Source organism: Chlorocebus sabaeus, chromosome 13 (assembly GCF_047675955.1).
Source record: "Chlorocebus sabaeus isolate Y175 chromosome 13, mChlSab1.0.hap1, whole genome shotgun sequence".
In the NCBI taxonomy this organism is placed as follows: domain Eukaryota; kingdom Metazoa; phylum Chordata; class Mammalia; order Primates; family Cercopithecidae; genus Chlorocebus; species Chlorocebus sabaeus.
The window spans coordinates 50,168,700-50,193,849 of NC_132916.1; the positions used below are offsets into that span (position 1 = coordinate 50,168,700).

Consider the following 25,150-nt stretch of genomic DNA (forward strand, 5'->3'; position numbering starts at 1 on the left):
TAGTTCTTTTCAACAGGAGGCTTAATCTGAATTACCTCTTTTGCCATCCCTGGAAGTTGAATTCCTCTGTCCTTGGGTTAGATTTTTATCAGGGATTAAGGCAGTTTCCATGAAATTTTCCTTCTCAAACTGAAATAATCTTTTACTCTCTTGTACTCTAATGCTTTTTTGCTTTTACCTGTTTAAGAACATGTACTGTTTTTTACACTTTACATTTCAGTTGTGAGGTAGTTTCGTTAGTTCTACTAGACTTTAATTTCCCTAAGATAAATGTGTGTGTATTTTTACATAGCTCAGGGACTTGCACATATTAGTTGCTTAAAAAATTTTTTTGCGGGGGCGGGTCAGGCGCAGTGGCTCTCACCTGTAATTCCAGCACTTTGGGAGGCTGAGGTGGGCGGATCACAAGGTCAGGAGTTCGAGACCAGTCTGGCCAACATAGTAAAACCTTATCTCTACTAAAAATACAAAAAAGTAGCTGGGTGTGGTGGTGTGTGCCTGTAATCCCAGCAACTTGGGAGGCTGAGGCAGGAGAATCCCGTGAACCTGGGAGGTGGAGGTTGCAGTGAGCCGAGATCACATCATTGCACTCCAGCCTGGGTGACAGTGCAAGACTCCGTCTCAAATAAAAAAAAAAAAATTTTTTTGGAGACAGTTCTCTCTCTGTTGTCTAGGGTAGAGTGCAGTGGCATGACCGTGGCTCACTGCAGCCTCAAAGACCCAAGTTCAAGCCATCCTCCCACCTTAGCTTCCTGAGTAGCTGGGACTACAGGTATACCACTATGCCCGGCTAATTTTTTTATTTTTAATTTTGTAGAGACCAGGTGTTGATCAGAGGCTGAGGGTTGGTGCGAGGGGGCAGGGTGGGGTGGGTGTGGGGGAGTCTCACTGTGTTGCCAGGGTTGGTCTTGGACTCCTGGTCTCATGTTATCTCTTTGCCTCAGCCTCCCAAAGTGCTGGGATTGCAGGTGGAGCCACCACACCTGGCTGCTTGAAATATTAAAATCAGTGATATAGAATCTCTTCTGGGAAAGGCAATCCAAAGGACAGTCTATACTTTTGGGCCCATCTACTGCATTAGAACTGATAAGCAAGGACGCTATAATGAATGGCTGCCTTTATGAATTAAAATGAGAGATCAGGTCCAGTTTTGCCTCTGATAGAATTAATCAGGGCCAATTATAGTTGGCAGCTACTTAATGTAGTTCTTATTGTACTAAGTAATGTTTACTGAAGTTCAAACTCCTGCACTTTATTGCTTGTTCTGAAGCAACCTTTTAAATGGATGAAAAAGCAAGTAGCTGAAATAACAGAAAAGCTCATGGAATTAATGCATCACACATGCCCCAGATCTTGCTACATTTTTATATCCAATGTTCAATATAAATTCTTTTTTATTCCTAATGTAGAAAGAGTCTCAACTGGAAAGTTGAATTTGCCATAAGATTAATTAACATTTTGTGTTTTGCTTTTTCCAATTAGGTTGATGAAGTAGTGTAAACATGTTTTGCTTTTCAATTTGAAACTTGGGTTATCATATTTATTCTCAGTTTTAGGTGGCTGCTTAAGTTTTGGGTAGTAGAGATAATGCTGTGCCATAAAGCTTTAGTCTCTCTTTTTTTTTTTCCCCACCTAACTCTTAGAATCTTTGTGTTTTAGCCTGTTGCAGCTTTTTAACAGTATATTCCAGGAGCAGCAAACTTTGGTGTTTTAACTTGGTTGTAGTTGGATGTTTTAAATGTAAAGCTGACTTTACAATATGCTTTAATACAGAACAAACAACAATCATGCAAGATCAAGTAACTTAATCTATGACTTTATTTTTTTCTTTTAAGTGCTATAACTCTATCAGTCTCGGTTGACTTCTTGAGCCACTGGACTTCTAGGACAGTTGTCAGGGTCTTCATCATTTTGATTCCCTTAATAACCGCCTATGTTCTGTGCTTCTCTCTTTGTAGTTCACCTAACGTGATGAGGTAGCTATGATTCCTGTTTTACATATGAGGGAACTAAAAGTTGGAGGATTTAAGATTCTTGTATAAAGCCACATCGCTAGTATTTGGAAGAGCTGAAAATCAGATTATGGTCTATTTGACTTCTAAGTCTCATGATGTCTCCTATTCAGATTTGTGTTTTCTTTGTTGCAAAATAACCTTTGGGCTGCCTTCACTGATTTATCAGTAGTCTGTGATAGTTCTTGGTCGATCCATCTGATTGAACTGAATTCAGCCCCTTCTAACACTGAATTTAAAAAAAAAAATGATTTGTTGCATAGACAAAAAATAGAAATGGCGCTAGTAGCTTGAACTTCTCCTTCTTTTTGATCTTGGGGGCGAGGGGGCCTTCCTGATCTGGGTATATTTTCCCTTTTGATGGCTGTACCTTACGGTGGGCTTGGTGTTAAAGGCTCTTCCTTCTGGTTGGGAGGAAGGGGGTTAGTGGGCAGCCAGCAGTGGGACACTTTCCTCTCATTAGGTTCCATCCTCCGTAAGACCTATACAGAGGAGTGTGATTCTACCTGTTTTATGTGATTTAAGGAGATAACTTGTTAGTCATATGAATTATAAAATTTGTATAATTATTTGGGTTTATCAGTACAAAGTGATTGCTTCAAAGAATATAAACACTATCTGGACGGATTTCAACTTTGCATGAATGATGCTTTTAAAGTATCTATTATGTTGGTTCTCTTTCTAGTTCTGTAACTTTATGCAGAAAGAAGATGAGATTAACTTAGTTACTTGTGCTTAATGAATACCTAGTGGTATGCCCTGGCTGATTATTTTTTCCTTTTCAAACGTCTTCAAATCATCTGTCTGATTTTCATTTTGACTTTATTCACCAATTATCAGTTTTACTAATCTGCAGTTTGTGTAATCTGTTTTCTTCCTTTTCAAAATCAGGGAATTTTCTGATCAAGTGTTTGGTAACTCTTCTGTTGTCTAAAATTTCTCAGAAATTACTTACCCGTGGTTTTTACTATTAGATTTTTTCTGAACCCTAAATTGTAATTGTCTGATGTTGAAGCTTAAATGCCTCAGTTAGATCATCAGCCTACTCTTTATTTTTTAGTCATATAATACCTGTCTCCCTTAGTACAGTTTTAGTTCCTTTTGTTAAAATGTCTTTTCTCTATCATATTTTCAATACAGGAAATAAAGTCTTTGCTTTCGCTTTTTGGAGGTCAGTTCGCCAGCAGTCAAGAAACTTATGGAAAGGTAAGTTAAATTTTCATTAGACCGTATGGAGTATACTTAGAAATAGAGCCTTAGGTTTGAAGAGAAGTGCATATCTTAAATTTATATTTGTGTGGTTACTTGTATCTGTTTCGAGAGGCAGTGGAATAAAGAGGATATTTTGGGAAACACTGTGGTTTTTTTAAGTAATTTAGATTTATTTCTAGTATTTTATTTGTTTTAAATTTTTAATCAACAGTTGCGTCATAATTTGTATCTGTCCTTTCACTTAAAAAAGGGCTGTGCCCCGTTGGTGAGTTGTGTTTAGAATTTGAATTTAGAATTTAGCAGAATATTGGGCTTATATTGAGAATCATTTTAAAATTTGAAATTGTGCATTGTATGAGATTGTGAATATATGAGCTTTGTATTTTGCATAATACTGTAGTTTATCAGTGTATGACAGAAGTTTGGAAAATACAAAAAATAATTTGTAGTTCCTCCCTGACATGACTCATAATTTGGGGATGCTGCCTTCCAGTCTTCTTTTGTTCATGTACTTTTTTTTCCCCTATTGTAATTCTAGTTCTGCAGCCTGTGTTTCTCACCTGATAATGTCAATATAGGCATAAGTTGTTACTTGGCCTTTATCTCTAACATAGTTACATAATATTTTTCATTGACTAGCTCTACCATAATTAATCTAACCATTTCATTTTATTCAGGTTGCTTTAAAAATTTTCTAAATAAAAGTAATACTAAGATGAACATTTTTTTCCTGTTTGGATTAGTTTGAATTTTTCTGTTGGGTGGGGTAAATATTGGAAGAAAAAAGATGGGGTATATACCCAAAGTAATATAAGTCATTCTATTATAAAGATACATGCGTGTGCATGTTCATTGCAGCACAATTCACAATAGCAAAGCATGGAATCAACCTAAATGCCATCAGCGATAGACTGGATAATGACAATGTACATATACACTATGGGAGCCATAGAAAGGAATGAGATCATGCATACTGTGCAGCCATAAAAAGGAACAAAATCATGTCCTTTGCAGGGACATAGATGGAGCTGGAAGCCATTATCCTCAGCAAACTAATGCAGGAACAGAAAACCAAACACCACGTGTTCTCACTTACAAGTGGGAGCTGAATGATAAGAACATATGGGCATGTCCAGGGAAACAACACACACTGGAGCCTGTTGGGGGTGGTAGAATCTGGGGAGGGAGAGCATCAGGAAGAATAACTAATGGATGCTGGGCTTAATACCTAGGCGATGGGATGATCTGTGCAGCAAACCACCATGGCACACATTTACCTATGTAACAAACCTGCACATCCTGCACAGGTATCCCTGAACTTAAAAACTGAAGAAAAAAGAAAAAAGCTCGGTGTGACAGGAAAGATTTCTTGCAAAAGATGAAAGCGCTTCAGTTGAAAGTCCTGTAGTGTTGGACTTTTATTCCTGAATGACTTTCAGTTATTGAGGGCAGGAGGAAAGGAAGGAGAATGCGGATATAATTGGCTAAGGGTGATGAAATGAGGTCAGGATCCTTTTGGATTTTGCTGTATTCTGGCAAGAGGTTATCTGGGTGCAGTTTACCAGGGCTTATAATCTTGGGTGTTGGGTAGAGGATTGGAAAAACACCCCTCATGCACTTGGAGCTTTTTTCCCGGAGACAAAATGTAAAATAGTAAAAGTTAATGAGAATTTAATAATGTAACTCATGATTTTCCATCATAGTTGTTTCAAAGGGCCCCTCCTTCACCCTCAGATGGCCACAATTACCTAGAAAAAGGTCTCATTTAGTAACTAAGAAATACATTACTTAGAAATTAAAACTAAAATAGCTGTATTATAAGGGATGATTAGCCATGATGAATTTCAAGATTACACTTTGGGATATAATATGCATTAATTCCTTTAGGAAAGCTACATAAAAGGGCAGATACAAAATTAATGTTTAATTTGAGGATATCATTTATAGGGTCATTATAAAAATGTTTTTACTATATCACTCTAATTTACTCTTTTACTATTGGAACGATTTTTATTTTGGTTACAGTCAGATCAGATATTCTTACATGAAAGTAGCAAATAGGCACTTCTCCTTATTGACTTCTTGAATAAAAGCATATGATGCCATGTAGCCACTTAGAATTAAGTTGCATATTGTTATTTTTTTCAGTCACCATTTTGGATTCTTAGCATTCCCTCTGAAGATATTGCAAGAAATTTGATGAAACGGACAGTGTGTGCCAAGTAAGAGAAACTTATGTTCTCCTGCATGAATATACTGGTACTTCTCGTAACTACTCAGTCCTATTTTTTGCTATATTGGCATAAAGTAGTGTGGAGGCTCAGTTTAGCTTGCAGTTACAAACAACTACCACTCGGTGGCAGTGGGGGACCAGAGGAAATTTACCTGCCGAAACCAAGAATCTCTGGGGAAATGTAGACATGTTTTCGAATAATTTTTTTAAACTTCCATATTATGTGGGAATATAGTATGATATATAAACACTATGTTCTTACACAGGATAGTTGCCACATATAATTATAACCAAAGTGCTGAAAATCCAAAAATGCTTTTTTCATAGATGGTTTTTAATTGGATGAGCAGATTAGTGAAGTGTAAGGTAACAAAAATTGAGGAATGCCATGAGATATGTTTTACTGTTTCAGTTGGTAGAGAAAAGAATTATGAGTATCAAATCTTGATATGAATGAATGTAATGATGCTGTTCATTGTTTATCCTCAGTGTTTCTAGATTTTATCATTGGCATCCACTTTTCTTTCATTTCTTTTTTCTTTGTACTATTGGAAAATTTTCTGCCATCAGATTTGAAAATTAAACTGTATTTTTAACTAGCATCTTAAAGATCAAACAGATTGTGTTATCTTTAAGCTAGTTTTTCTTCCTGAACATTTTGGCAGATTGCTGAAAACTTTCTTTTCCTTAGAAATTATATTTGCTAATACAGTGCAAATAAGAATTTACATATATCTAGCTTTATTAACATGGTTAGCAATGTTTTATATCATATGTAATTGTTGTATTATGGAATTGGATACAACCCTATATTTAGTTAACTTCATCCTATTGAGAACTACCTGCAGCCTTTAATCTTTTACAGTGAAACTTGTTAACAGGCCTTATTATGAAATAAAAATGACTAGAAAACAGAAACATAACTTTTAAAAAACTCTTTTTGAATAATTGCTTGTTGGGTTTAAAATAGCCACTGGAGTACTAAGAACTTGTATGCTTCTTTCAAAACTCTTATCTTCTAATTAATATATTTGATTAATAACAATGAACACTTATACAATTTTTATAACAGTTATACAATTAACAATTGTATAAAATAATTTTTAAGTGCTTTTTATTATCTATATATTTTGTGTAGCTGAGGTATACCTTAAGTGATAGCTAAGTGAGATTAATATTGTAGAAGCCTTTTCTCTGTAAATTCAATAGAAAAGGAAGAAATCGTTTGCAAAGCAAAAAATTTACAATTTAACTGTATCAGAATGAAGATAGACTTTTATAAAAGCATAGATTCAAACCAACTTAGATTTTTCTGTGGTAGGAGGAGATTGAAATTTAATTTATTATTAACATGAAATATTTTGAGCATGCGACAAAAAGGTGAAAAATATAACAAGTACCTAGGAATATACCTTATTAGATCTCAACATTTTGGGTAACTTAGTTACTGAAATTGTGTGTGTGTGTGTGTGTGTGTGTCCGTGTGTGTGTGTGTCCCTGTGTGCGCATGCGCATGCATGACAGAGTCTCACTCTGTTGCCCAAGCTGGAGTGTGGTGACATGATCTTGGCTCATATTAGTCTCAAATTCCAGGGCTCAGGTGATCCTCCTACCTCAGCCTCCCGAGTAGCTGGGGCTACAGGTGTGTGCCACCATGCCTGGCCAATTTTTTCCCTTTTTTGTAGAGACAAGGTTTTGCTATGTTGCCCAGGCTGGTCTTGAACTCCTGGGCTCCAGTGATCCACCCACCTTGGCCTCCCAAAGTGCTGGGATTACAGGCATTAACCACTATGCCTGGCCAGCTAAATGTTAATAACATTTTTATTTGGTCATTAGTCTTTTTGTATTATGGAGAAGACATTGGGAATAATTGACTTTTCTGCAGCTTTTTACACATTTATCTAAAATAACTGATTTTACTGTATCATTTGTTCTAGACTAAAAATGTGAAAACTTAGAAAATATCCTGAATTATTGAAAATCCTTCTTTCCATGTCAAGTTTAACTTCTGTGTGTGGTTTGGGCTTAAGTTATATTTGTTTCCAGGATACATAATTTTCATTTATACTTTGCAAAACATAGGCAATAATCAGTGGAGTGTGCATAAAGAACTAGTAAAATGACTGTACGTATTACTGTGTGAACTAAGTTCTTTACTGAGGTTAGTACCAATCATTTATTTCCTAGGTCTATATTTGAACTATGGGGTCATGGACAATCTCCTGAGGAGCTGTACAGTTCTCTTAAAAATTACCCTGTGGAGAAGATGGTGCGTAGTAAAATGTGGTTTTACATAGGCATGCATGCAGATTCTGTAGAATTAAAATGCTCAAAAAACTGATTTCCTTTTATTTTAGGTTCCATTTCTACATTCGGACTCTACATACAAAATAAAGATTCACACTTTTAATAAGACATTGACACAAGAAGAGAAAATCAAGCGAATAGATGTAAGTAAATTTAGCAAAACAAAAACCCTACATGATGAATGCAGTCTAGCTATTGTTGATATATAGGAATACCTAATGTCTGTGAAATGTTTATTTTGTACCACATTGTGTGCTAAGTGCTTTTCATGTTTTATTTAATGTTGACTCCAGGCTTACAAGGTAATGTTATTAGATAAGTACCATTTTTCATAGTAAATTATTATAAGACATTAGCATTTCTTTTGTTTTTTAGGCACTTGAATTTCTGCCATTTGAAGGAAAAGTGAATTTAAAGAAACCGCAACATGTATTCTCTGTTTTGGAGGATTATGGTTTGGACCCAAACCGCATCCCTGAGAATCCACATAATATTTATTTTGGTAGATGGGTGAGCAAATGTTCTTTCTACCTATGTCAGTTTGTTTTTTTGAAAGCTACATATTAGGCCTTTTGTTGACTCATATGTAGAAATTTAAAGCAGCTAAAGGTCAGAACTACTGAATGGATTAAAATTGGTGAGGAGTATGTGATTATGTTTTGTTTTGTGTTTTCCCAGAGATTCTTAAATGAAGTGCAAGAGGCTTGTTAGATATAGGGAGGAGGTGGTATACCTGGAGATGTTAAAGCAAGACTTCCCAGAACATCTGGGCTTTTTTGTTTGTTTGTTTGTTTTAATAAAGCAGAGAAAACACAGAGTGCTGTGGTAGTTGAGGAATCTCATTTGTGGAGATTTCCAATCTGGGCCTTCCATTCCAAAAGAAATGGAATTACTGGAAAGCAGTTCTGCCGACTTCTCTGAGGCTTTAAGTGGGTGATTGGAATCTGTGAGTGGAAGCTGTGACTTATGGTAGAGATTATTGTTACGTAGGAGAACAAAGAAATGGGTATACCTTAACACCTACCTCTGGAATAATTGCATTCAAATGCAGTTCATACTTGTTTTGAAAAGACAAAATAAATGGAATGACATTAAGCAATAGAAGGTTTTGTTCATAACTACCTCAGTTACATTATTTTAAAGAAATTGGAGCAATAATAAGTGGAAAGAAGTTCTTATCAGCAAAATACAATGGTCTTATTATGAGTGATTATCTTAAGTCCGTTCTGTATGGCTGTACTAACATGAGAAATATCTCTGATTTAGATTGCAGATGGACAGAGAGAACTTATTGAGTCATACAGTGTCAAAAAGAGACACTTTATTGGAAATACAAGTATGGATGCTGGTTTGTCATTCATTATGGCTAACCATGGAAAAGTGAAAGAAAATGATATTGTCTTTGATCCGTTTGTTGGAACAGGTATTTTTATTTAACTTTTATGCTAGTGTAGAGATGTTGCTTATTTATATTAATGAAGGTCATGGTAATATTTTTGCTAAAAGAGTAAATGGATCATCATTTAATTGTGTTTGGATAATGGCCAAGAGACAACCACGTACTTGTATAATAGCTAGTATTTAACACTTTGCCACTTCAAAGATGATGCTGATAGAATTGTATGGGTTTTATTCCAGATAAACTACTTGGGGGGAGCATCCGTCTAATTTTTTTGTAGCAGAAAAACTTTCAATAGCACACATTGTAGAAATGTTGTAAAGCTGTATAGTTTATTTAAATGGGAAAACTCTTGGTGAAAGAAAGACTTGAATGACAAGATCAAAAAAATGTATTCATCCATGTTTAAATTCATAACTGTATATGTGGATGGAGAAAAATAGTTAATATATCCCATCTTTGAGTTGGTTTGTGGAGGTTTATAGGTAAGTGTGAAAATAAGAAAAGTGTCAAAGTATCAATGGGCTAGATAGCCTGGTCGCTCTGGCAGTGACCTTGGTTTTTTGTGCACATGATTGGGATAATTTTTTATGGAAGTCCTAAAACTTCAAGTTTACTTCATCTGACTCTGTGTAGACTTTTTCCTACTTCCACTCAATTTTGCTTGATCTTGCCCATACCCAGCAAATACTTGTATTTATATGTGTTTGGCCAAACTCATTATGGCTCAGTTTGTGGTTGGAGCCTATCCCTGTAGCCATCTTTCCCCTTGGGCAGTGGTGATGCAGAGCTAACATTTATTGAATAGTAAATGTATCAGGTACTATAGTTTGCACTCTGATGCTACTATCTAGTTTAATTCTTACAACAACTAACATGGAGATACTTTAAAAATTTGCTTGAGGAAATTATGGCAGAGAGAAAGGTGAAGTGAACTGGCCAAGGTTATACAGTATATTGGTTTCATAGGATTCAAACTCAAGCAGTCCAACTCCAGAGCTCATGCCCTTAACTTCGAGCTGCCTCTCTCTGCATTAGGATCTGCCAACCAGTGATTACACCATGTACTAACTTAAGGAATATGATCACATATGCTTAGGAAGAAGTAGTATTAAGGTGAATCAATTTCTAATTGATGGAATGACTTTCTCTGTTTATTGTTGAGTTAATTCACTGGTGAGTCTTTCTTCTCTGCCAGTTTCTCCATATCACCTACGCTCAGCATACTGTATATTCTTTTCTTACCCACTCTCATTATCCTAAGTAACTCACCCCAAATTTTAAACTTTTTACTGGAAATAATATCAAACTTTCAGAAAAGCTACAAGAATGAAAGTAGAACAAAGAACATCCATGTATCCTTAACTTAGTTTAAGCTGTTGTTAACATTTGGCCTCATTTGCTTTATCATTTGTTCTATTTGTTTATATTTAACATAATATTTTCTTTCCTGCATCATTTGAAAGTTGTATCCATCACATCCCTTTACCCTTCAAGTAATTATTTCTCAAGAATAAGGATATATTCTCCTACATAACCACAGTACTGTTTTCAATGTTAATGGATGTATTAATATAGTACTTTGATGTTCATATTCCAGTCTTGCCAGTTGGCCCAGTAATATTAATATTTTTGACAGCATCCTTTCCCCCTTCCGGGCTAGGATCAGGTATTATATTTTGTTGTTAATATTTCTTTGATTTGGAACACAGCCAAAGTTTTTTTTCTTTTGTGAAATTTGCACTTTTCAAGATGCTATTTGTCTTCCCTTTATTTTTTATCTAAATTTTTTCTCATTTTGGGTTGTTTGATGTCTCCTCAAGATTAGGATTAGGTTATACATTCCCAGCTGGACCACTATATCAGTGATTTTCGTGGCCTTCTCAGGGCTGTGTGCATGATGGCATTCTGCCCTGCATTGGTATTGGTAATTTTGATCATCTGGTCTAGGTTGTGTTTGATTTTTTCCATTCATAATCATAAACAGAATTACTGGTGGTTTTATTTTATTTTATTTTTTTCTTGCTATTAAGCAATCTGTGGAGAGACACATTAAGACCATGTAGTATTCTATTCCTTATCCAAATTTCCTCTCACCATTCAGGTCATCAGGTTTAGTAGCCATTGAGTATTCTTTCCTGAACCAGTCTTTATTTTGATGGTTTCAAAGGTTTGATTTTCCAACTCCAGCGCTCCCTCCGCAGTTACAAGTCAATGTTCATTATTCTGCTGTAAGCAAAAGCCCTTTCCTCTCTTCCATGTATTTGTTTTTCTATTTGTTATGAATATGAACTAGTGGGTTCTTCTTTTTAACCCCGATGGTCTGTAATTCATTATATTTCTTAATTTTCTTTTATTTTTTAAATAAAATTACTTTTTTTTAATAAAATACTTTTTTAAAAAAATTACTTTTTTTAAAAATTACTTTTTAAAATCAATTACTTTTATTCCTCAAATTGTGATTTGCCCACTGAGAGCTCTTTCACATTGAATCTGTCTTTGTGACATGTTCATATCCTTTTTTCTTTGGAGTACTTCCTTCCTTTCTCTTCTATTTGTTGAAGCTCTGGTATCAGTCATTTCTCCAAGGAATTTTTGTTTCTTTCAGCAGGGAGATGAAATCTGGATTATAGATCCTTTCAGTGGACAAAGTAGAAAATATATGTGCATATATACACAATATGCATGTAAGTGCATGTGTAAATATACATGTATATATTCTTATATACTGTGTGTATGCACATACACGGGCATATACATATTTTAGACACTGTGTATTTGCACATATACTACAAATTGCAGTCAGTCCTTACAGATTTCGTTTTGACTACCCTATTCTGTGTTTATATGCACCTTCTACCACAGTGAGAACCCTGGTTCCTATCTACATCAACACAACAAAAAGAAAAATCTTTTTCTCATTTCTATATCTGAAATGGTTTCACAGTTGTTTTGCTTATGCCACTTTAAAAAATCCTGTGAATAAGAGTTCAGGATGTGTTTTCGGTTACTTACCGTAAGGGGCAGTAAAGTCAAATACTGTGCCTGCTTTTTCCCTTTTCATTTAAAATTCATTTGGGTTCATTTGTTCCAGTTTGCCCTCTGTTTTAAGTTTTTATCTCCCATCCCCTACTCCTTGTTGATTTACTTTTATTTTCAAATATGTATAAGATGAACTTGCTTCCAGAAGTCAGAACTACACAAGAAGTGGTACTCAGAGAGGTGTCACTTTACTTTTATAACACTTCCAGCCTGTTCTCACACCTATCCTAGGTGACTAACTTCATTGTTTTCTAGTTGATTCTTCCTGTGCTTTTATTTTGTAATGATAAGCAGATATATATACATTTTCTTATTTTCGGTACTTTCTTACACAAAAGGTATCATACTGTGTATGTTGGTTTTAACTTTGCTTTTTTCACTTAATGGTATTTCCTGGAAATCACTTCCTGTCAGTTCATGGAGCTTATCTTTATTCTTTTTTAGTTTTGCTCCACGAGTGTATGTACTCTAATTTATTCAAACAATCTCCTATAGTTGGACATTGGTTGTTTTCAGTATTTTACAGTTACAAATAATGCTTGTAATGACTAACCTTTGTAATGTTGGAGATGTAGCTCTAGGGCAAGCTTGTCCAACCTGCAGCCCACGGACAACATGCGGCCCAGATGGCTTTGAATGTGGCCTGACACAAACTTGTAAAGTTTCTTAAAACAGTATGAGAATTTTTGCAATTTTTTTAAAGCTCATCAGCCATCATTAGTCTTAGTGTATTTTATGTACAGCCCAAGACAATTCTTCTTCCAATGTGGCCCAGGAAAGCCAAAAGATTGGACCTGCCTGTCCTAGGGTAAATTCTTACAAATAGGATTTCTGGGTTGAAGAGTGTATGCATATGCAGTTTCATTAGATGTTGCCAAATTTGTCTCCATTATACTATTTTGGATTCCTACCAACAGTTGTAGGAGAGTCCCTGTTTTTCCACAATCTCACCAGCAGAGTATATTTTCAAGCTTTTGAAGTTTTGCCTGTTCTGTTGGGTGAAAAATGGTATCTCAGTGTAGTGTTACTTTATATTTTTATGGTTATGCATGAAGTGTCACAACTTTTTATATTTTAAGGGCCATTATGACTTTTTTTGATTTGTCTTTTTTTGTCTTTTGCCCATTTTTTGATAGCAGTTTTGGTCTCTTTCCCCCTTATTTTTCAAGGTCCTTTGTAAGCTTGGGATACAACCCCCTCACACTCCCGCTCTGTTTCTGTGACGTATGTTGCAGTATTTTCCCTTAGCTTGTCATTTATCTTTTGACTTTGCTACTCATTGATTTTTGCCATGCAAAAGCTTTCCCCACACTCAAGTTATACAGGAATTCATTTGTGTTTTCTTCTAGTACTTTTTTAGTTTTACATTTTTTCGTTTTAGATCTCTGGTTCATTTGGAGATTATTCTCTCGTATGATGTGAAGAATGGATTTAATTTATCTTTTTCCAAATGCTAAAGCTTTTATTCTTAATCTCATTCTTGGACTTTAAAAACTTTTTCTGTCAATTGAGAATAATTCTTTTAGATATATACATGTACAAAATGATTAATATATATACATACATAGACTAGACCACAGAGTTAAAAAATATGGTTGCCAGTATGGGTAATATTTTTTTGTTGAGTAGATGAGGCTAGATTTTGAAATTATCTTCAGAGCTGTCAATATATGGACCATTCGTAGTATGTCGAGGGTCAAGGAGACCTGCCCCTGTTTGCTTAAGGGCAGCTCCTCACAGTGGGTAGTATATTGGGAACGTCTGACTATTCATATAGGACAATTAATAGGAAATGAGAGGAGAATCTTTGCAAATGTACTGCTAAAATATATTTTCATAATTTGTGTTTGCAGTTTAAGTATAGCTTTAGGACATCAGTCAATTTTTGGCACTTTTGAAACATAATAACCAATAATTGTGAATAGACACAAGTCTTAAGCACAGTTTGTCCTCTCTTGGGCCTTTTGCCTCATCAATGGGTAGTACCTTCTGAAGGACTGGAGAAATATGTAGCTCTGTGCCCTCCTCCATGGCCATAGTTTTCACAAAACACAAATTGTTGATATTTTTCTTTTGGTTGCCTTTTAAATAGCTTTTAAAAAAAATTCACATGTCTAATCCCCTTCTTATTTTAAAAGTACAAAATTGAAATGTATGTAGTTTCCCAAATGTATTGCCCACTTACTACTCATGGTTTGTGATTTTTCTCAGGGATATAGAGTAGGGCAGAAAGCTTCTGGGAGACTGAAAGGAGAAAAATAATCTTTTCATGCCTAAATACTTCTCCTTGTTTCTTTTAGACTGTTTGCTACTGCTGTTTCGAATGACATTATGGGCGGCAGAAACACACTTTTCTTTCTGTTTTAACAAATACATTTGTTTTCATTTCAGTAATTTTTTTTTTTTTTAAATTTTGTGTGTGTCTCTACTTTCCTAAAGGGGAAGAGACATAGCATTGTGTCAGCTCTTAGTTGTTAGGAAGTGCTACTATTCTCATGTAAGTTTGGCTAAAGGAATGATCAGCATGAATTTATTGAATAACTATTAATGGCACAGCCCTGTCTGTGATACAGTACAAGACTTGTGAATGGCATATATAACACTCCTATTATTAACAGAGTGTGTAGCTTCTTTACTTAATATAATTTATTTAGTAGCATATTTTGCTTTTGTTTATCTAATTGGTGAGTGAATATGTTTTTACTTCAATTGGTGCTAATCCCCAAGGAGGTAGTATAATATAAAGAAAAGAATAAATAGAACAAAGTTTAAATCTTTTTGCCAATTAGTATGTGACTCTGGGCGAGATTCTTAACTTATCTGGATTTCACTTCTGTCATTTGTAAAATGGTAATACTATTATATTGTGAGGATTAAGTGAGTCTATATGTATATATAATATTTCTAGGAAGTCACCTGACACATGGTAGACATTCAGTGAACTGTAATGGTTATCATTATTACTTTTTAATTATTATTTTGATAAGACTTTAGATGCCTTTTTGGTGAAAGATGTTAGATGTAGCTAATATTAAATGGTGATGATAAAGAGTTTGACCATAAACTCATTTTCTAGTACTCTTTTTGGCTAATTTCCAAGACACTAATAATTTGCAACTGTTGGCAGGTTATAGCAACAGGCAAGGGAATTGAAATATAAAATTATAAGTGTCTAATTTGTTGTTTGTAATTAAAATAATATGTGCAAGTGTATGCCAGTTGCTTTAGGTAGCACAGAGCTCTGCAGCAATAGATCTGATTCCCTCTCATCCCCTCTGTCAAGTGAGTCAGCTCTTCCAGTGATGAGAATTCACCCAGGAGACTAATGTATACTCCTTGGCCACGTCTACCTTCAGATGACCCGTAGGTCAAAGGGAAAGGAGTGTAGCTCCTTTTGAAGTTTTATCGTTGCAAAATAGTGGACACAGAAACCAGGTGTTAGGGAACTGGCTATCCTGGTTCTGGGAAGAGAAAATGGGGAGAAAAAGAGAAGGTTAGGAGAGTGAGATAATGGATCTCTGTAGGTTTGTATAGTATTCTCTTTCCCATTTTTTCTGATTACCCTTTGTAGTCCCCTTTTCCTGGAATCTCATGGTTTGTCTAGTAGGAATCCCATTGCCTAGCCATGTTCTTTTGCTCAGCCTGCTAGTTTAGTTTATTTAAGTAGAATTCTTTTTTTAAAAAAAGATAAAATAGACGCAATAATATTGCCATTTTTCTTTTTTTCTCTCAGCAAAACCAAAACCCGGTCTCTCATTTCTCCACATTTGCAAAGCTTTCCCGTTCTCTAAAGATGAAAATCATGAATTAGTTTTTATATCGTGGAATAAATTCGATTCTTATTGTATTATTTTGCTTGTAAGATATCACCCTACCCTTAAAGTGCTCATTACTATTTAAGTAATGAGAAATTGAAACACCGAGTTGCTAGCATAGAACACATATGCAGTATTTTTACTTTTGGTAACATAAAAAGAAATGGGTGAGTCATGTTACTTGCCTCCTTGACACTTCACTTTTTTTAGCACCCCTTTTTCTGCCAAAAGACCCCCTCAAAAAACTCAAACTGAGGTATAACTAAATGTAAGAAGTGCTTCAATTTAATCAAAAGAACAACTAGATGACTACCAATGATTACCCAGTGACCAGTTCAGATAAGCTAATTTATTATGATTTTATTTTAAAAAAATAAAAGCTTAAAAGGCACGAAGTTAAGTATCAGATGCAGTCTAACAGATTATTCATCTCCTTTCAGCAGTGTACTTGTAGATTGGGTCTTCTCAAAATTCACTGTAACCAAATGGATAAGGTTCTGTTTAAGGAAGCACAGGAAAGCTTTTCTGTTCCCCTTGACAACTAGTTCTTCTAGGTGAGTATCTGCCTTAATTGGCAGAATTGTAGTAATTCCTTGTAATTTGGGTGAAGTGACTTTGTGAATATTCCAAGTCATCACTTATGCTGCCTTTTCTAAATATGGAGTGTTCCATTTCCAGAGTAAGAATTACAAGGACTTTTTAACCGTCCCTCTCACATAAATGCTTTTTGTAGTTAGTATGAGAGGACCTAGGTTTTGGTTTCTGCTGTACTTTTAGTCTTTCTTTTCTCTTCTTCATGGGTTCCAATAGGAACTAGTCAGTTATTATATTTTCATGAACAAAGTATTTTTAACTCCATGCTACCAGACTCTTTTAAATGGCTATGGAAGGAACACCATTAATTTATGGATCTTGACCCTCCAGAGGCACTACCCATCTTAGTTGCAGAGATTACATCTCAAAAGGATATAAGGGAAAGAGCCCTAGTTTTCTTTACCCTTGTCCAAGTCTGTGCGTATTTTGTGGTCTAAGAATATATTTATGATTTCAGCTTGACTAGCAGGCCTTCCTAGAGTATAGCTAGCACTAAACTTACCCAAGCACTAAAAGTGTTTTAATTCGAATGATTAAAAAAAATGAAGTTTAATTAAAAGTACAATTATTAAAAGTTTAATTTTGTACAATTTTTTTCTTAATTTAAAATACTATTACCTTTTATTTTAAAGAGTTTCATTATTTAACCTTTATTAAGATTTCTCTTCATGCATGAGCTGGTCACATCTGTCACATTACTTTGACTAGTCAGATTGTATTGGGACAGTTGTTCTTTCTTTGGTCACAGCACTAATAAAAAGTTTATTAATTACTTTGTGCATGTTTGATAACTGTTATTGAGAAATTTATTTTACAGTTTAAAACGAGATAATTACTTGATTGGTTAGAGGAGTAACTATATTAAAATAGATAGTTCTTACAAAAATTAAAATATGTCCTAACCTTTTAATTTCTGTAAGAACTAATGTTATTTATTGCCAGCTCTTTGTGTAAACAGTCTTATATGCTCATTTTTAAGAAAGGAGCAAAATGCTTTTGTGTACAGCTCTCAAAATAAGATGAAAATGTCTCAATATACATTATTTTGACCAAAAAAAAAAATAATAATAAAATAGTGCTGTTTAAAATAATGATGCCAAGGTATACATTAATTTCATAACCAGTTTAGTGAATATAGCTTAGGGGTTTGTTTTTTCAGTCCTGAGTCTTACTAAATATGTTATGACCAATGTCATTCTAGGATACTCTGCCTGCAGCTAGTTTCTAAGACTGGATGAAGTTAAATAGGAATGAACAGGAGTTTGGGACTTGCTGGTTAACAGGTCAAAATTGTGTGATTTTTCAGGTGGCCTCCTGATAGCATCTGCTCATTTTGGTGCATATGTATATGGGACAGACATAGACTACAACACAGTTCATGGCTTGGGTGAGTAGAGATTATAGACAGTGTTATAGTCATTGCTGTGGTACCAAATGTACCTTTAAAAATACCGTTGACCCTGGAAGAACACAAGTTTGAGTTGAACAGGCCCACTTATACTCAGATTTCTTTCCATCTCTGCCACTCCTGAAATAACAAGACCAATCCCTCCACTTCCTCTTCCTCCTCAGCCTACTCAGCATGAAGATGATGAGGATGAAGCCCTTTATGATGATCCGCTTCCACTTCATGAATAGTAAATCTATTTTTACTAAGTAAAGTAAGTACAACAGGTGGCTATTAGTAGTTAAGTTTTGGGGGAGTCAAAAGATATATGCATATTTTTGACTGTGTGAGGAGTTGGCACCCCTAACCCCCCATGTTGCTCGAGGGTCAACTGTAGTTTTAGATGGCATTATTTTAATCTTCACATACAAAATTGTGATATAATTTTACTTGTTTTTATAAGACTTCCTTGGGTATCTACTTTTATGAAGTAATCCAGTGTGTGCAGAGTGATTTCCTGGGGGAACACGAAGACGAATGAGAAAAAGTCCTGCTCTCAGAGGGTTTTAAGGAAGTGCAGGAAAGTGATTATCCAGTGACCAGTCTAGAGCTATAATTTATTAGTTATAATTAATAAATAATGCATGATAATGAAACATATTTGGTTAAGGTTATCACTACTCATTTAAAGATTATCACCAAAATTATTCACTAATCATACATTGAGTGTATACTGGATTGATAACTAGTCTTTGAGGTACTATTTATGTTTCTAATTTCATAACTGACCAAAACCTCTTTAAAGTAACTTTAAAGAATCTGCCTTGAACTGAGGGTACTTGAAACAGTCATTTGCTTTACCTTTCAGGTAATTATGGAAATATTTTAAACTCTAGAAGCTTCAATAATGATGTGTGATTAGATGGAATTGAATCAAACTGAAAAAATATTTCCTTATAGCTTAATGTTATTAAACATGTCATTTGATAGATGATTTTGAGATGGTTTGTGTTTATGTTGGTATTTCTTTATAGTAACTGGGATCAGCCCTTGTAATACTCTTTTCCTTTTCCTCACCCATTGTAAGTTACTGTATTGGTGAACATTTATTATGCTTTATTTTCTTTTGAGGAAGTAATTTGATATCTTGTACTGATGACCTGTTTTTTTCCCTACCTTGACTGTAAAGAATTTAGTAACACTTATTAGGAAAATGAGTTATAATTTATTAGGTATAAATGGGCTACCAAGAAAAAGATATTCTTTATCTGACATTTGTTTTAAAAAGTACTAAGAATTATTCCAATTTGCTTTTAGTAGAAGCAGTATATTTCTTTTAAGGAAATTATCTTATATAATTTACTTGAATTTTTATTTATTAAAGTTATATTTGGAAACTTACGTTGTAACCTTCAGTCTGCTGGAGTAGAATTCTGATTGAGGTAGAGTTTCCTTAGAGCTTATCCAAGGTACTGTTAGGTATGCCTCTGTTTCCTATTGTTCTGAACTCTTACTTTATCCTAAAATATTCTCAAGTTTCTCCTGTTTTAAAAGTACAAAACTTTTTTAGCAAATCTGTAGAGGCTCTCTAGCTACCACTTTGTTTTCCTCTTCTGTTTGCCAAAATGCTTCTTGAAAAACTACTATAACTTGTTGTCTCCTCTTCTTCATCTTTCACTTTCTTCTGGCCATTATTTTCCAGCTTCTGTGCCTATCAATTCTGCTGAAAACACTTACAAAGGCCACAGATAGCATTTGACAGTGTTGACCTTCATACAGCCGCTCTTGGTTTCCTTGACATGGGTCTCGGCAGGTGGTACTTTCACTTTTTTGTTTCTTCTCAGTCTACTTGAGGCCCTGCAATTTTCTTTGATTTTTGTTTATTTATTGTTTTTTTCCAGGCATCTACCTATTTTTGACCACTTCTCTCGTCACAATGCATGTTTTTCAGAATCATGTTGTTGTTCTTTTGATTTTATAAGAATAATTATAGAGCAAACATGTAACTACCTCCTAAGTGAACAAAAAGAATGTTATTCAGCCTTATGGAGTCTGTTTAAGATTATATACGGATAACTCCCAAGTCTGTATATTCTGGCCTTCAGCTACCTGCTGCATGTCTCCAACTGCGTATCTTTTTCTGAACGTTCTGCAGGTACCACGAAGTACACCAAGATTGATATATCTCAAATGAATCTCATCTTTTTTCTTAAGCTTGTTTTTCTTCCTGGTTTCTCCGATATTAATTACTGGTGTCATCATCCTAAACTATCATGTCTCCTAAACAAGGAGCTTACGAGCTTCTTCAGCCTTCCATCCACTCCTACTTTAACTTTCACTAGCAACGTCTCCATTTTGCCTCCCTTCTGCATGGTCACAACTGCGGCATTTCCCAAGTTCGCTCTCTTCATTTCTGTTTCATTTATCTGATTCATACTATCTCTACACAGGACTGTTTACTGCTGGAAGAAAGGAACCATATTCTCTTCAACTCACTCTTACTACAAAAATCTTCATACTTGAAAATATCGAATGAATGTTTTAAGGCAGTTTTACTTGAAAGTTGACAGAGCAAGATAAGTTAGACATGAGTACATTTTACTGTTGAAATTAAAGTAACTACTTGTATACATAAAATCAAGATTTTAAATGAAAGCAAATTTTGAATAAATGTAGGTTTCAATGAGTTAAAACATTACTTTTTCTACATGACAGAAAATAAGAATACTCTATTTAATACTTTCTGTCTTCTTTTTTCTTTCCTTTCAGGAAAGGCTACTAGGAAAAACCAGAAATGGAGAGGACCAGATGAAAACATTAGGGCCAATCTTCGTCAGTATGGTTTAGAGAAGTATTACCTTGATGTCCTGGTTTCAGATGCATCTAAACCTTCCTGGAGGAAGGGCACATATTTTGATGCAATCATTACTGATCGTAAGTTTATTTTTATACAAAAGTAGGAGTAGTCTTAGTAAAAGTTACCAATACATGCACAAAATGCCAGCTTGTCAGTGTTTCTCCCATCCACCCCCAGCTTCCTCATCTTGCAAGGAGAAACTTAGGAAGGTAGAGTGGATTACATACTTAACTACATTGTTAAGGGTTTACTGTTTTGTTTTTCTAAACAAATATATTGACTTGCCATCCACTTTTATATCAACTTGTCACCCATTTTTCCCTTCAGCTTATTTTTTTGAGGCATATATTTAGTATTTGTTTTTGTATTGACTATAATTGGTTATTATACCAACTGGAGCTCAAATTATGGTGTCAAATTTTGAAGAACAGAGTTTCGGATATCACACATTTCTCTATGTGTAAGCATTTGTGTTTTTGTACTGCCTGTTTTCACTGGCATCTCCTTTCTAGCATTACAAGAAATTTGGGGTTCTCTGGAACCGCTGGGCCTGTGAACCCACTGAGCTTCAGGAATGTGCATGAAAATCTATTTTCCCATGCCTCATGAGGTCGTGAGTTTTTTAGGCAGCCTATCTAAGAATAGGTCTACCTTTTCTATATAGTATTTGACAGTAAATCTGTAAATAGTGGCAAAATTGAGCCCTTCTGTCTCAGCTCTCTTTAGTTCTTTGCTAACTTAGATATTTTTCAAATGTAACAAAAGAAAAATTATCAAGGCATTATGGTTTCAGTATGAATATACTTTATGAAAATTTGGTGATTTTTAAAAGGTAACAGTTTACTTTATTATTTGCTCTCCCACTGTGTTTACTTATATAAAATACATGTTTTTTTTTTCTGATCAATTTGAGAGTAAGTGGTATACATTGTGGCCTTTTACTCCTATACTTCAATGTGTATTTACTAAGAATAAAGATAGCCTCTTGGTAAAAATACAGTTATCAATTTCAGTAAATTGATAAAATACTTTCATCTACAGTTTGCCATTCAGTTTTGCCAATTGACTCAGTAATAGCTTTTATGGCATATATTTTCCCTCTAGGACAGCATCTACTCTAGGGTCAGGTATTGCATTTAGTAATGATACCTTTTAGGCCTCTAATTTGTAACACTTCCACAGCTTTTCTCAATGACTTTTATGACATTGACATATTTTAAGAAGACAGTTGCTCCTCCCCCAAGTCTTTATGTTGTACATTTTCAGTTGGATTTGTGCATCGGTGATGCTGTGTTCTTCTCAGGGTGTCACGTTTGAAGGCAACATGGCTCTTTGTCCTTGATCAGTGATTTGGTGACTTTTGACTATCTGTGTTACCTTTGTTTTCTGTGTAGCTCCATATGGTATCAGAGAATCTACAAGAAGAACAGGTTCACAGAAGGAGATACCAAAGGGAATAGAAAAATGGTAAGTGAAACTTAAATGTGATGTGTTACTACTTTGAGAGGAAGCATGTAGCTTCCTGGATAACTTAGCATTCTTAAAATTGTTCACTGATTTTGAAATTTTGTTTCTTTTGTGTAGTCCAGGAAGCCATGTTCCTGTTTCCTTGAGTTATCATCTGAGTGATATGTTTCTTGACCTGTTAAACTTCGCAGCTGAGACCCTCGTGTTGGGTGGAAGACTAGTCTATTGGTTACCGGTGTATACGCCAGAGTATGTAATCTTAATTTTATTTTTAATGTCATTTTTCTTACAATATTTGCATATCTACTATAAATTTTTCTTTATCTCTTCTTGCATTTGGTGCATCTTTGTATTTAATTTGTAATAGCCTTTGTTTGCCTTAAAGTGTGTATAAAATAGTCTTTTTATTTATTTATTTATTGAGACAAGGTCTTGCTCTGTCACCCAGGCTGGAGTGCAGTGGTGCGATCATGACTCACTGCAGCCTTGACCTCCCAGGCTCAAGTGATCCTCCCACCTCAGCCTCCTGAGTATCTGGGACTACAGGCATACGTCACCATGCTCAGCTATTTTTTTTTTTTTTAATTTTTTTGTAGAGATGGAATCCAAGGAGTTCACCTGCCTCAGCCTCCCAAAGTGTTGTGATTATAAGGGTGAGCCACTGTACTCAGCCTCCTTCTTTTCATCAACTGAATTGTTTTGACCTTGTTATTTTATATCAGGGGGCAAACCATGGCCTATGGACCAGATATGGTCCTCAGCCTGTGTTTGTAAGGTTCTTGAGCTAGGACTGGTTTTTTGATTTTTAAAGGTTGTTAAAAAATATCCACACAAAATAGTATGTGACAGAAACATACAGTATGTGACCCACAAAATCTGAAATATTTACTCTCTGGCCCTTTATAGAAAAAGTTTTGCCAACCTTTATTGTACCCTACACTTAGCTCAATACCTGTTGATCACAGCTGTTTTATAGCTCTTTTGCCAGTCTTTCGAGGTAATTTTCAACCGCTTAGCTAAAGGATTCATGCATCTACTACCTTCTAATGCTAGCTTTAATATATATTGGCTATTATGATTATCTTAAATACAATAAATCAAAAGCTAAGACCAAAATAAGAGCTGTGCATATATTTAAAGCCCTGATTATGTTCAGCATTATTGCTTTGAGTTTTGTTATTCAGTAACTATTAAATATAAATAAAGCTATATATATAAATAGTAAAAGACAAGATGTTTGAACAAGATGGAATCTTTAAATTTGAAAGGTATTGCCAAGCCCAGTAGGTTATTTCTTCAATCTGCCATAGATATATTTTTAATACAATTATTTTAATTCCTATATTTGTATTTTATTTTATTTTATTTATTTTTTGAGAGAGGATTTCGTTTTGCCACCCAGACTGGAGTACAGTGGCACGATCTCATCTCACTGCAACGTCCACCTCCTGGGTTCAAGCGATTCTTCCACCTCAGCCTTCTGAGTAGCTGGGATTATCGGTGCACGCCACCACGCCCTGCGAAGTTTTGTATTTTTAATAGAGACTGGGTTTCACTGTGTTGGCCAGGCTGGTCTTGAACTCCTGACCTGAAGTGATCCACCTTGGTCTCCCAAAGGAATATAGGCATGAGCCGCTGTGTCTGGCCAATTCCTATATTTACTATACATAATTATACAGTGGTAACTGTCTTTTTCTACAAAGATCGGTAGTCCCTCAGCATTTGGGACCCTCAGCTGTTTCTTGTTGTTTGTTTTACAAATGCTGTATTTAAAACTACCATGGCCTCAGTTTGGTTATGCATTTCATTATCAGCTGGTAAGAGAGAATACATTTGTGCCCAGACCCCTCAACACTGAGTTTGTTTTGTTGCTAATGGTAATCTCATTTAACCTGTTTTAGAAATGAGGAAACTTAATTCCAAGGAGTGAAATGATCTATCTAAAATTAAAAGCCAGCTAGCTAATTTGTTTCCTTATTCCCAGTGCTGTATTCACTTAATTCAACATCCTGCCAGATCTCGTATACTTAGTACATGAAATGATAGGTGAAGTTTTATTAATATTTTCAGATAAGACTATATTTGTTCATGTCTTTGTAGAAAGGGTTCCTACCTTAGACAAACTGAATTCCAGCACCAAGCTACTTGCTTTTTGTTTAATTCAAGTTGTAGGGCTAAAAGTAAAAAAAAAAAAAATTACTGTGAATTAATTTCAAACTTACAGAAGTTTCAAATACAATACAGAAAACTCCCATCTCTACCCTTATCCAGATTTTCCCAATATTAACATATATCTACCTCCCCTGACTCCTGCACATATCTGTTATCACTAATCTTTTTGAAACCATTTGAGAAGTCATTGGTATGGTGCCCTCTTACTCTGTATATGTCATTGTTATTTTCAGAAACAAGAACATTCCTATCTAACGATGATCAACCCTCCAAGTCTGGAAGTTAGCATTGATAACAGTATTCCATCCAGATCATAGACCCCATTCAAATTTTACCAGTTGCAATCCATGTAGGAAACTGTGCTGTAATCATCTATCCTATCTTTTTTGGTCTTCTCTGGTCCAGAATATTTTCTGTCTTTCCATATCTTTTGTATCCTTGGAAGTTTTGTAGAAGACCTGGCTTATATTCTGAGGGTTGACTCTCAACCGGGGCCATCTGATATTTATTCTATGACCAGACTGAGGTCATGCTTTCTTGGTAGGAATACTGTAGACATGATCTTTGCAGCACATCATAGGGCACACAAAGCCACTCCTCCTGGTAATGTTAACTTTGATTGTCTGGTCAGGCTCTTTTCTGACAGATTTCTC

The 25,150-nt window shown here is 35.0% G+C and overlaps 1 protein-coding gene across 2 annotated transcripts in view; it reads left to right on the forward strand.

Moving 5' to 3' along the window:
• The window catches only part of TRMT11 (tRNA methyltransferase 11 homolog), a 54,049-nt gene that overhangs the window by 5,113 nt on the left and 23,786 nt on the right, over nt 1-25,150 (forward strand). Inside the window, exons 2-11 of one of the 2 annotated variants that reach the window (XM_008007146.3) lie at nt 3,153-3,218; nt 5,373-5,446; nt 7,645-7,726; nt 7,815-7,907; nt 8,140-8,274; nt 9,031-9,187; nt 17,921-18,001; nt 20,771-20,935; nt 22,253-22,325; nt 22,443-22,574. In XM_008007146.3, the coding sequence (XP_008005337.3) occupies nt 3,153-3,218; nt 5,373-5,446; nt 7,645-7,726; nt 7,815-7,907; nt 8,140-8,274; nt 9,031-9,187; nt 17,921-18,001; nt 20,771-20,935; nt 22,253-22,325; nt 22,443-22,574 (1,058 nt within the window). Of the gene's footprint in view, nt 1-3,152; nt 3,219-5,372; nt 5,447-7,644; nt 7,727-7,814; nt 7,908-8,139; nt 8,275-9,030; nt 9,188-17,920; nt 18,002-20,770; nt 20,936-22,252; nt 22,326-22,442; nt 22,575-25,150 lie in introns of those variants that run through there. The other variant, XM_073022442.1, reaches the window with a different exon arrangement.